At 42.9% G+C, this 13132-nt stretch overlaps 1 protein-coding gene across 11 annotated transcripts in view; it reads right to left on the reverse strand.

The window, feature by feature from the left end:
- Nucleotides 1–13132, reverse strand: part of DNAJC6 (DnaJ heat shock protein family (Hsp40) member C6) — a 171993-nt gene that overhangs the window by 47618 nt on the left and 111243 nt on the right. For 8 of the 11 annotated variants that reach the window (XM_037827000.1, XM_037826999.1, XM_037827001.1 and 5 more), the window contains exons 2-4: nucleotides 2171–2321; nucleotides 1053–1102; nucleotides 798–946 (exon numbers count right to left, since the gene is read on the reverse strand). In XM_037827000.1, the coding sequence (XP_037682928.1) occupies nucleotides 798–946; nucleotides 1053–1102; nucleotides 2171–2321 (350 nt within the window). Of the gene's footprint in view, nucleotides 1–797; nucleotides 947–1052; nucleotides 1103–2170; nucleotides 2322–3797; nucleotides 3880–13132 lie in introns of all 11 variants that reach the window. The other 3 variants (XM_037827004.1, XM_037827002.1, XM_037827003.1) reach the window with 1 other exon arrangement.

A 13132-nucleotide genomic window follows, 5' to 3' on the forward strand; every position in this document is an offset into this window, starting at 1 on the left:
CCCAGGAATCTGTATTTAACAGCCCTCCTGGTGAATCCAATAAACGGTTGAGTTTGAGTTGAGTTTGAGAATGATGGGTTAAGAACTGCCTGTTTTGGGAACACTGAGAAATCAGATCCCTTATCTTAATGAACATTAGAGCAGGAAGGGCTTTTATAGAACTTATAGACCAAAAACATGGGAAGATACCTGTGTTTTTCACAGATACAGAAACTGAGGCCCAGAAATAATCAATGCAAGGGGAATTTGGAGCAAAATGTGTTTCAAGCATCAAGCATGTTAAGCTTAGATCCTAGACACATGGAGTGGACACCAGCGATCATTGTGCATATTTGAAATCAAGTTTTACTTCTAAAGGGCCTTAGACTCCTAAGGCTTCCATGACAAAATACCACAAACTCGGTGGCTTTAAACAACAAAAATTTATTGTCTTATTGTTATGGAGGCTAGAAATCTGAAATCAAGGCTCCCTCAGAAACCTATAGGGGAGCTTCATGATCAATCTGCCCTAACAACTGAACAACCAGCCACCAACTGATTTAAGGCCCCAAATTAGACAGTATTAACTTGTCCCAATTTAATTTACAGGTAAGCTTTCCTACATATATCCTCCTCACCCAAGGGAAAGCTTCAGAATCTCTTGTACAGCCTAATAAATATTTTGTGAATAGAAGTGTCCAGCATTTATAGTTTCAACTTTGTATGCCTACAGGCAAAGGCTTTTGAGACTAACTTTAAAGGGGGAAAATACCTTGTGATGTCTTCAAAACTGTAACCCCAGGACTAAAATTTCTTACCCTGCTGTGAAACTTTGCAGTTCGGTAAGACTTAGGAGACAAATTGTACACTGTGTAATGGTCAAGATGTCTGGAATCCAAAAAGCTTCGAATGTCATCAACCTGATTCCTGAATCCTATGTCAACATTGTCCAGAGGAAAGGACATCACTAGGAGGGATCACACAGAAAGAAAAAAGTTAAACAGAGCTGCTGTCACAATGGGCATCAATTTAACGTTGAGCTATTGAGCAACAAATGAATATGAGAAACTTACCAATAATTCTTGAGGTAACATATGTGAAGTCTAAATCTCCCTTCGTATAACTAAAAGCAAGACAGGAAAGATCATTCATTAAAATAATCCAAATATACCAATGTTTCTCTCTTGATCACATGCACATCAGGATCTGAGACACTTCCATCCAATCAATAGGCATACACTGACTGCCCTGAAGCCCTTCTCCCTGTGAAGGGAGCATCATTGAGAAAAGACAGTCCCGCTCACTCAGGAGCATAATCTAATCTACCACACCCACAGGTGCATCCCAATACCCTCTTCAGATGCCGTTTCATGAACAGAATCAATCTCAGAATAGGAAACGCTGCTTATTTATTAACACTTGTTGTTCCAGCCTCTCTGTCTATATGGAAATGGCTCCCAGAAGTGTGACCAGCTAAGGAATATGGGAGGAAGTAATTGAGAAAGAACAAAGGACACCCTTTTTCTGCGTACCAGGCAGAAATTTTACTTTTGAGTAAAGACTGAAATGTTGATTGGGCTTGACATTTGAATCTCTGGTGTAAGACTGCATATTTGTAACTTAAAGTGACCCAAGACCTTTCTAATACCTCAGAATAAAAAAGAACTCATGTGGCCTGCTTACCAGAATTGTCATCCACTGGAAGGCTAGAAAACTTCACCCACTAAATAAATTGTAAAGGGCTAGAAGGATACAATATAATTTATTTTGATTATAATCCATGAGTATTGCTTATTCTGATTGCATATGCATTATCTCATTTTATCTTCACAACCACCCAAAGACACGAATCCTATCAAGGGATAAAAGTAAAGCTCAGAGAAGTTAATTAACTTGCCTTAGGTCACATGGCTAACAAGGCCAGATACTATGTTAGAACCTAGGAGGTCTGATTCTAAATCCAGTGATGACAACCACTCTATTCCAATAGATCAAGTTGCTGAGTCCTCCTGCCCTGTGCTTGTAGCTTCTGAAGGACTCAACTTTATGGCTTCAATGATGTTCTTTAGCCACTCAGATCCCACAAAACTCACAAAATTGACAGTCTATGAGCCAGACAAGCAGAGAGCAAGTAACCAGATCCTTTGGTAGCACAGGGCTCCCTTCACTTAACTGTAAAGAATGCATGTACCTGCTAACAGATTGGATAACTCTAGAAGATGTGTCTTTGAGGGTATCTTTCAAGTTGTCCTTTAGGTTACTGAATAGCCTCCCTGCACCTCCTTTCACCATGTCAAAAAGACCTCCCCCAGAGCTGGGCTCCATGTCTGGAGATGAGGCACCTGCCAAGGAAAAAGAGAAAAAGAGGTCAGAAGGCAACAACTACACTGAAAACCCATCCCTCTTCATTCCTAAAGCATGCCTAGACCGCCTTTGGGAGTTTGGGACAGACATTTCCTGGAGGTTATGTCTCGCTTTCTGAACTCACCAATTCTGGGTTAAATTGCTGCAGGTCCTCAGAGAGACCAAGATAAGTCCCTCACTAAGTCCCAGGAACAGAAACCCCCAGAGCTACCCTGTCCAACATAGGAGCCACTAGCTATACGTGGCCATCAAGCACTTGAAATGTGGCTAGTCTGAATTGAAAGGTGCTGTAAGTGTAAAATACATACCAAATTTCAAAGACCTGGTGCAAAAAAAAAAAAGAATGAGAACGTAAAATATCGCATTAATAATTTTTATGTTGATTACATGTTGAAATGACAATATTTTGGATATACCGAGTTAAATAAATTATATTATTAATATTAACTCACTTGTTAAGTTTTACTTTTTTAAATGTGAATACTAGAAAAATTTATTCCACATGCGGCCTGCATTATACTTCTTTTGGACAATGCTGCTCCAGAGAGATTGCTGAGAAGAGCCATGGTCAGTTAGAAATGAGTCCAGGAGCCGACTCTACCCTTTGATGGATTTGACTGTCTGAGAAGATCAATTCCATGACTGTCCCTCCAAGCAATAATCAGCTTCTATCATAGAAAGTATCTTCTGAAGGGCCTTTGTAAGAACTTTTAGGCATGAGGATGTATGGTGATTATTAGTGTTATTTGCCAAAATTTCAGATTCTCCCTCCTTACAGCATCATAAAATTGTACTTTCTGACCCCCTGAATTTAGGTGAGGTCATGTGAATAGCTCTAGCCCACAGTTTCTTAATCTTGGGACTGCAGACATTTTGGGTCAGATACAACTTTCTTATTGGGGGGGAGGGGCTGTCCTGTGCATTGTAGGTTGCTTAGCAGCATCCCTGGCCTCCATCCAATAGGTGCCAGTAGCAGCCACTCATTTGTGACAATTAAAAATGTCTCTAGACATTGCCAACTGTCACCTGTGGGGCAAAATCACCCCCAGTTGAGAACCGCAACCGTAATCTATTGTATGTGAATGGAAGTGTGTGCTCTTTCAGAACAGAGCATTTATTAAAGTATGAGATTCTCAACAGCTCTCTCTCTCTCTTTCTTTTTCTCAATCTCTCTCACCTTTAGCCAAGGGAAATGGCAAGGTTTGGGATATGGCTGCTCTGTCCAGGAAGGAGGAAATGTGCTGTAGAGCTCCCAGCTGAGCTTTGGTGAATATGAGGAATAACGCTTTGCTATTAGAAGCATCAATATTTGGGTAATGTTCATTATCACAGCACAAAGTAGCCTATAAAGACTGAAACAGGAAGGAAGCAGGAATCTGTGTAGGGGAAGCTAATATTAAAGATGGTCAGGAAGGCTACACAGCCTAGTAATCAAGAGACTGAGTCATTCTCACCTGGTTTCTGGCCCAGCTTTGCTACTCCCTAGCTGTATGACCTTGGAGAGTCACAGTGTTTCTAAGCTTCTATCTTCCCCGTCTATAAAATAGAGATAAAAATAATGTCTACCTCAAAGGGAAAGATTAAATGAGTGCATGCAAAACTCTTAGCATACCTAAGATACTTAGGGGTCCACAGATGGTAGTGATACTATTATTACGTGCCAAAAACTTTTCAACTACATGATGACAAAGGCAAGAGTGGCATCTATTCCTGTTTGTAAATATGCAGTATTTAAGATTTTATAATCAGTAAAGAATAATAAGCACTATAATTGCTAACACATATAGTACTTACCATGTTAGGTCCTGTTTTAAGTATTTTACCTATGGTCACTCATTTAAACCTCATAACATCCCTATGAGGTAGATAATATTATTACTCCCATTTTACAGACTGGGAAACTGAGGCACAATGGTTAAGAAACTTGTCTAAGGACACACAATCCTTCTAATCCCATCCTAAATTTGATATTTAACATCCCAATTAATTTCTTTAAATTTTTATTGCATGTGTAGGTATCTCTAAGCAATATATTAATATTGTTTTCTTTGATTTCAAACTGTATATAAATGGTTTCCTCTTTGCCTTCTTCCACAACGTTATTTTTTCATTTACCATTATTAAAAATTCACCTCTCCTAGTACCTTCATGTAACTCTAGCTCACTTAATGCATGCATTGAATACCCCATTGACAGACACATAGGTTGTTTGCCATAACAAACAATGCTGCTATGAATACATCTCCTTGATTATCTGTGGAAGACTCTCTAGGTTATACCAAGTGGTGGAATTTGCTAGTAGGTAGGGTATGCACATCTTCAAATTTCTAGATACTAACAAATCATTTTTCAAAGTAGTATCAGTTTCAAAGTGGTATCAGTTTAAACCCCTACCAGTAATACACATGAGGTCCCTCAGTCTATATTCTCCTTAACACCTGGTATTGTCAAACTTTTCAAATTTTACCTATCTAATAAGTATGAAATGATATCTCATTTTGATCTTATTTTGTGGTTTTTCATTAGTAGTGAGGTAGAGGACTTTTATTATGTTTATTGGCCATAAATCATATTTCAGGTACCTACTACATGTCTAAGTGCCATTTAGATGTCTGTATATATACCTACAAATATACGTTGACTATCAGGTCCTTCTATCCTAGTTAAAAGAGCTACTGATACCTAAGTCACCATTTAGCATCTGTTTGAACTTGAGGCTCTATCAGAAATTGCAAAGAATAATTGATGCTTGTGGATAAACAAATTAATGGATACATGGAACAACATTAACAGTGTCTGTCTCTTACAGAGCTCTCCTACGCACTAAGAAATCTGCTTGGAGCTTTATGACAGTACAATTTCATGTTGTAGAAGAGTGAGAGACTGTTTATTACCACCAGATTAAAGATGAAAAAACTGAAGGTCAAAGAAGGGAAACAATTCATCCAAGATCTCAGAGCTGACAAGTGGTAGAGCCAGGGATTCAAAACCAGATCTGTGCAATCCCAAAGCCATGGATATTTCTTACTGTTCTCATAGCTCCCTATTGGCTTACAATTCTAACAGCTCTACTCAGGATGATCCTTACCTCCCGTATACACAATTGCACCTCTCTTATTCCTTGCTCTCCTCCACCTCCCACCTATAAGCCTGTCATCTGGCTGCTCTCAGCAGCAGATGTCCCTGCAGCTAGCACTCTCATAAATCACTGCATCTGTCAGGCCAGCCAAACCAATCTCATTATGAAGGCAGCCTGAACCTCTGCAACCCCCACCACTTCACAGCCCTGAACAAATGCCAGGAACCTGTCTGATGGGCAGTTCTGCAGACCAGGGCTACAGCCACAGATCTGAGAATCTTCTCTTGCGTTGTTTCCATATGACATAGGGCATATTACTTCCCTTTAATCACACCCCCAAGTAAACATGTATTGTGTCTTCATTTTAATTATAGTGAGGCTACAGAGGCACAAAACATTTACAATTCCCCCATTTCCATCCCAAGTTACCACTCCAGCCTGAACACCCTTCTGATGTATCATTGTTCTAAGAGATGACACCAAATTAATTATCTAGACCTCTCTCTGACTGGCAATTTCATGCTGGAACAGAACTCCAAGGCCCCAACATATTAAAAGATATAAATATCCCTTGATTATCTAAAAATCAAATCCTCACCATCACTCAAGTTGCAAGCTCTGTTCATTAGAGCCTTGGAATGCTGCAGAAACCAGAGCAATTTGCCAGAGTCCATCTTTAACCTTCATTTACCCAAATTATATGTCAAACTAATCAGGACACAAAAAAGAAAAGAGAGACATTAGTTGATCTTGCCTTAATGGTTCTTTTAGGAAGGTATTCTGGCTCTTCCTGACAAGTTACATGAGTGCCGGAAACAAAGGATATTTGCAAAGGATATTTGAGTCTCCGCTACGAGAGAGAAGTTTAAAAAAAAAAAAAAAAGACACAACAAAGAATAAAATAGTACACCCAGAAGGTGACATGCAGAAGAAAAACAAAGACTATACTAGGATGGGGAGTTGACAAACTATGGCCCCCAGGCCAAATCCAGCCTGCTGCCTATTTTTGAACACTGTGGAATAACAATGATTTTTACATTTTTTAATGATAGAAAAAACTCAAAAGAAGAATAACATTTTGTAACACATGAAAGTTATATAAGAGGTCAAATTTCAATGTCCATAAATAAAATTGTATCAGAATGCAGCCACATTCATTCGTTTACTTATGGTCATGGCTGCTTTCATGTTATGATGACAGAGACCTAATGGCCCATGCAGCCTATGTATGTTCTATCTGGCTCTTTACAGAAAAATTTTGCTGGACCCTTGCACTAGAAGGTTGAAAACACTTGCCTTCATAGAAATCCACAGCTTGCCATCTTTGACACCTCCCTAAAGGCTCTGGCCAAAATGGTAGCTAGTGGGGAGAATGCTCCCTGGGTTTACTAAAGGGTCTTCAGGGATTTGAGTGTCTTTGGGCAGGGAGTGGAGGGAGTCCATCGAGAGAGCATGAGAGCCCCATCCAAGGAAAAAGGGGAAGGTCTCAGCCTCTTAAGCACCTGGCAGATTCTGGTTCAAAGACATCTTGTCATTTTAAAATCTGGGCCTCCCAAAGACAAATGTCAGAGAATTACACCCTGCCCCTCTGAGTCATTTCAAGGCTGTAACAAAAAAGTTTTTCCTGGGATTCCTAATGTTTAAGAGACTGGAAGCAGCATCCTCTCCCTCCCAAGTTATGAAAACACACCGCATGTATAATCTGACCAGATCTCCCTCAGAGTGCCACAAAAACTGTGTCTCCTAGGAGAGACTCTCTGCCTCCCACTGGACTGTTAGTTAGCTGTTTGCTTATTTATTTATATCAAGCTTCATTCCAATAAGGATTTGAGGTGATTTGATAGTTATTTGGAAGGTAACATATTTTAAGGAAGACCAGCACAACTGTTTCCCATCAAATATACTGTAGAGAACTCTCCTTCCCCACCTTCACCCCCTCAAGTACTTAAGATCTGATCTTAACAATCAGAATGTAACTAGAAATATAGGAAAGTTAAGTTTGGCTCATCGGTATTATCATGAACATTTTATTGATGTTATCAGCCATAAGCAAAACACTGTGAGAAGTGCTATAGAAGAAGAAGGAAATATTTGCAAAAGCCTTGCTTTAGGGAGTCCACAATGCACAGCAGTCATCCCCTAGAAATGCTCCCACTGCTGATACAATATATGTGTCCATGACACTCTAGGCTGCATGTAATTCCACTTGGTGACTCAAACGAAGGGATACTTTCCCCAAAAGTACTGTGGTCAAAAGAAAAGGATGGTATGCAAATATTCAGCAACAATGATGTTCATGGAGGCACTGTTTACACAACAAAGGCGATAAATGTTGCATTATTCTATATAAGGGAACTGGTTGATTATTCTTAATGATGTCACATAACTACTTATTAAAATCACATTGTAGAGCAAAGCAGATGCTCATGACAAAGAGCTATGTGAAAAATAAGTAGGATACACAAGACATCACGCCAAGTACAATCCAAGTTTTGCAAAAGAAAAATATTTCAGTTTAGAGTAAGGATTCAGAGGATATAATAAATATAGGTAATAATAATAACAACTGCAACTTAATGAATGTCTACCAGGTACTGTTTTAAATTCTTTATGTGTTTTTAACACATTTAATCTTCACAACCACCCTACGAAGAAGATACCACCACCCTACGAAGAAGATACCATTGCTATCCCCATTTTTAGGAAACTGAAGTAAAGACAAGTCAGTGACTTATCCAAGGTGTCACAGGTGGTAAGTCAGGATTTATACCCAGCTTGGCTGCTCCATAGTCCAAGTTCTTATTCATTACATTTAAAAAATATTTACAACAATTATGTATCATGTGGGAGATGATGACTGATTTATTTTTTGTTTGACTATTTTCTAAACTTTTTACATTTAAAATTACCTCTAAATTCACATTCATTAGTTTTACCATTAAAAATAAGTTATATAAAGTAAAGACAATAGCCAAGTGGTCTGCTATTAAATTTCAACATCTCTGTATTAATTTCATAGCTCCTAAAACAAATATCATAAAAAGGGTAGGCTTAACAACAGAAATTTATTGGCTCACGGTTTCAGAGGCTTCTTAGAAGGCTTGCCTCCTCCCAAGGTCGGTATCTTTTAGCTGGCCTGCAATCTTTGGGGTTCCCTGGCTTTTCTGCCACATGGCAATGCACATGGCATTGTCTTCTCCTGTCTCTTCTGGGTTCTACTGATTTCTGTAATAGCAGCTTCTGGCTAGTCCTGTGGCTTCTCTCTCTGTGGCCTTCTCTATACAGGCTCCAGTATAGGATTAAGACCCATCCTGATTCAGAAGGGCCACACCTTCATTGATATAATCTCATCAAAAGTGCAATTTACAATGGGTTCACACCCACAGGAATGGATTAAGACACATAGCTCCAAGCCACCACAATGTCCTTCTCTCAATACCTGTAGAGGCCTCCTCCTCTGGTTATGATTCATCACAGTTTACAGTCACACAATAGTTTCTGAGTCTGGCCTGTGTGAGGGAGGCAAATGCTGCCCACAAGCCCTCGAGTAAACCCAGTGTTGCTCTCTAAGTACAGACAGGCTGGGGGCTTGCCAGGAACATCCTGCTGTATTTGACTCTTTTTTCTAGAGCCTGAGAACGTGCTTCATCATAGTAGTAACTGTTTCGGCGCAGGTGTAAATACCTAAAACAGGGAGGACACGGCAGAGGCTCTTGATAGCAATCACAATTCTTGGGACACATGCATTCCTCAGCGGGTCTTCCGTGTCCCCACAATGTATAACCTTCCTTTCTTCCATCCAGAAAGTCTCTATTCTCTTGATCTAGTAAGTGTGAGCTATTATTCCATATGGTTCAGGATTGGCCTATTTGAGGGATGACTGAGAAACTGAATTTTAACATTACAATCTAATCATAGTCATGCTCCTTTTCACGAATTAGGCATTTTGCTCTAGAGTTATTTTAAGGGTCATGATTCTATAACCGTACTGTTTGGCTTCTACAAAGCTGCCAGTTGCAGGAAACAAATCCCAGGAACTAAAGGGATCCTGCAGAGATGCACAATCAGCCCCTGTCCTAGGAAAGTGCTATTTCCTCTCCAAAACACTTGGCTAGTCATCACTGCAGAAGGCTTCCTCATCTTTACTTAAAACAGATTTTGCAGCTCTTGGCATTCAGCAATTAGAAACATGTATCATAGGGGAATAACACCTAGATACATCATAGAAAAGTCCAATTGCCTTGGCTCCCAGAATCAAAAACTACTTAAAGTCATCATTCCATAATCATCCTATTCTAGGGATGCATAGAAGAACGAAATATGGGCTTTGGGGGAGAGGTTCTAAATTTGAGACTTGGTTTTTAAACGTAAAAGCTATGTGGCTGTGGGCAAGTCATTTAATTCTTCTAGGCCTCCTCTGCCACCCCACTTCCCAAATCAACTGGAATTAATTAAGAATAAAAATTCTTCCACATGCTTCATGTGCTCAAAGTGTCAGTGGGGTCAAATGAGACCATGAATGTCAGAATGATTTTTAAGTAGTGAGATCTTCTAAAATTATCAAGGACTTTAATTTTAATTCTTAGAAAACAGCTCTCTGCTGACTTCCATCTCTGGTTCCTCTGAAACTGTGAGCCAATACATCCTTTTTGTTCAAGCCAACCCACTGTGTAATATGTGTCATAGCAGTATGGCAAACTAAGACAGCTGCCATGTGGCCATGGGGATGGAAAGGATAAAGCCCTGGAAAAAAGCTGCCTCCAGCAAAATTAGGGAGCCTCAGTGAAAAAAAAAAAAAAAAAAAAAAATGCTACGCTGTTCAATTTCAGGGTTGATGAAACCAGAACAGACTTGGGCGTGTAGAACAAGGACAGAATCTCTTCCTGGAGCTTCCAGCTATGGCACATGTAAACTCTTCAGTTTTGATGGTTCAGAATCACAGTGTTTAAGCGAGGTGACCTTCTTCATAGCTCTAGGGTCTCTGCTTCCCATCCTGAAGTGAAGTGGTGCATGGTGTGGGGACCAGTTATGTGCTATCTGCAAGTTCACTCAGATTCAGTAGTGTCAGTTTTTAAAATATTAAAATACTTCTGTACTACATGGTAAGTAGTATGGGCTATAAAAACAAGTCACTTGACGACACTGCACAGCAGCGGCCCAGGACATGAACAGCTTTGGCAGCTACTGAACAGACCAAGGGGGCAAAAGCCTGGGTAAGGGTAGCATCCACCAAAGGGGCAGGCCACAGCAGGTGATGCCAATGATTGAGGCTTTCCGGGTCCAGGCCCCACAGGACACACTAGCATCCAAGTGCATCCCAGCCCTGACAGGTCAGCAGCACAACTAGCTAGCCATCCTTGGGATGGAGTAAGGAAGCCCAACCACTACAACCATCAAATTAACAGGGAAGTGACTGAAAATGTCTGGTGCTACTTCTTATGTAAAACCATGGCCCAGAAATGGGGCTCATTTACAGGTGACAATAACATTAAACAAAATATCACACTAAAAAAAAAAATACATACATACATACATATGTGTGTGTGGTGTAGGGAATAAAAAGAGCTACATTTAAATTTTCATTTACATATTTGCGGGACACTGATTACGTGCTTCAACTTGGCGGGCCTGGGCTGGGGGACCTGATCAGCCCCTGGAGAGGGTGGTGGGCACGGGCGACAGCGCCCTCCACAGCCCCCCGGGCCTGGGAAAGTGAGGCCGGAGGCAGGCCCCATTTCCTCACCCAAAATAACACTGTTAGGGGAGGCTTGCCGGAGGGAACCGCCTTTTCCCCACCCCCTTATCTTGCCCGGACACTCCCCGTTGCCAGTGCAACTCCCATTACCACCAGTGCGCATACATTGTTGCCAGACACCGTTACCGGAGCAACTCTCGCCCCTTTTCAATCAACCTCCGCGCCCTCTCAGAACCAATCCAAGCCTTTAACCTCTACAGCTACCCCGCCCTCTAAACGCCCGATATAAGCTTGTACTCTCCCCTAATAAACTCTCTTGGTTTCTTCACCCCTAAAAGAAACGTGTCCTGCCTGTTCCTTTCTCGCCGCCCTCCATACTTTGCACGCCACCCCGCCGGGGACCTGGCCAAGTCCCCCGCCTCGCCCTCGCCTCCGGGAAAGAGCCCCCACCGCCGGTACCCTCCAAGCAATCCTGAGAGCCTAGTATTTAGCAACCGGCCGCCACCCCCCCCCAGACGAATCAACTGCGACCGCAACTGGCGCCCAACGTGGGGCCCCTGGAATTAAAAGTCCTCTCCATGCAGCGGTCCAGTAAAACCACCCGCTCGCCCGGACGCCTCTCCAGCTCCCCTTCTCCTCGCCTGCAAAGTAAGGGCTGCCTCTCCCTCGCCGCCCCGCGGAGCCGCCTCTCCCTCGCCGCTCCACGTCCGGAGCCGCCTCTCCCACGCCGCTCCGCGCCCGGGCCGCTCTTCCTTTCCCGCGTTAACCTAACTCTTACCCCCGACTACCTTTCGTCTTCTCTTCCTATGTCCCCCCATTCCTCCTAACACTCTTCCTCCAGTAGTTTTCCCTCTTCCCCTCCATTACTTTGCTGTGGTCCTTTGTGTCTTTGTTTCTTTGTTTCGCGCGGTGTGCCTCTTTGCGACCGCCCCCCCCCAAACTGCTCTCGCTACTAGAAGCTCCTGCCTTCTATTCTCGCCGTCTCCTTCGGCCTCGCGACCACGGTTTACCTCATTTTCTTTACTCAATAATCAACCCCCCTTTTTCTTTTCTCACTCCGCTATGGGTAATCGTCTATCTGCACGCCAAGCACCCCAAGTTCGTGCTCTGGCTGGTCTCCTAGACACACATCGCTGTAAGGTGTCTGTCCGGCAGCTGCAAGTATACTGGGACCTCCTGCTGCCCTTTAACCCATGGCTCACCACTTGCCATCTTTGGGACCCTATTACTTATGATCGCCTTATTGATCGGGTCACCAACGCCATGGAACATGAGAGCAAGCGCTTCCCTCCCGGCTTGCTCCCCACCTTAATAACCATCCGCTCCTGCCTTCAAGGCTCCCTCCCCCCTGATCGAGGCCCCATTAAATCCAAGGAGGCCCTATCAACCCAGTCAACAGATTCAGACAGCGATACTAATGTAGACCACGATTCGGACACAAAGTCCTTAGTCGAGCAGATTAACAACGCGCTCGAAGTGACTCCCAAAAAACAAAATAACACTGAACCTCGCCAAGATGGCGAACTTCCTCCTCCTCCTTCTTCTTCCATCGAGGGGAGGAAGTGCTCCGGCGATGACGTCAGCCCTAAGCTGGGCCGGAAACCGCAAGCGCTTTACCCCGCCCTTTCACAGGGCGGAGCTAGTCCACCATCTTATGCCTTAGCCACTCCCACCGCGCCGCCGTCTTGCGATGCTTGGGGCCTCCCACTTCCGCCTCCCCCTCCGGCGAGCTCCCCCTCGGAGCCGCTACCGGCAGCTGCCGCCGCTCCTCCCACCCTGCCAACTAACAACCCCTGGCTGCCTTCTACACCTCAAGGCAACCCTTGGGGCAACGCTCCCCCTACCCCCACTCCCGCACCAAGCCCTCTGCAAGCGCGTCCTCCTTTCTCTCTTGCTTTTCGCTGCTTTCCTCTTAACCTTACCCCCACACCACAGAAACCATATGACTGGTATCCCATTGACTCTGATACTATCAAGCAGCTTCGCAGGGCCGTCAAGGAGGATGGGTTAGGTAG

The sequence above is a fragment of the Choloepus didactylus genome, chromosome 2 (genome assembly GCF_015220235.1).
Source record: "Choloepus didactylus isolate mChoDid1 chromosome 2, mChoDid1.pri, whole genome shotgun sequence".
NCBI lineage: Eukaryota > Metazoa > Chordata > Mammalia > Pilosa > Megalonychidae > Choloepus > Choloepus didactylus.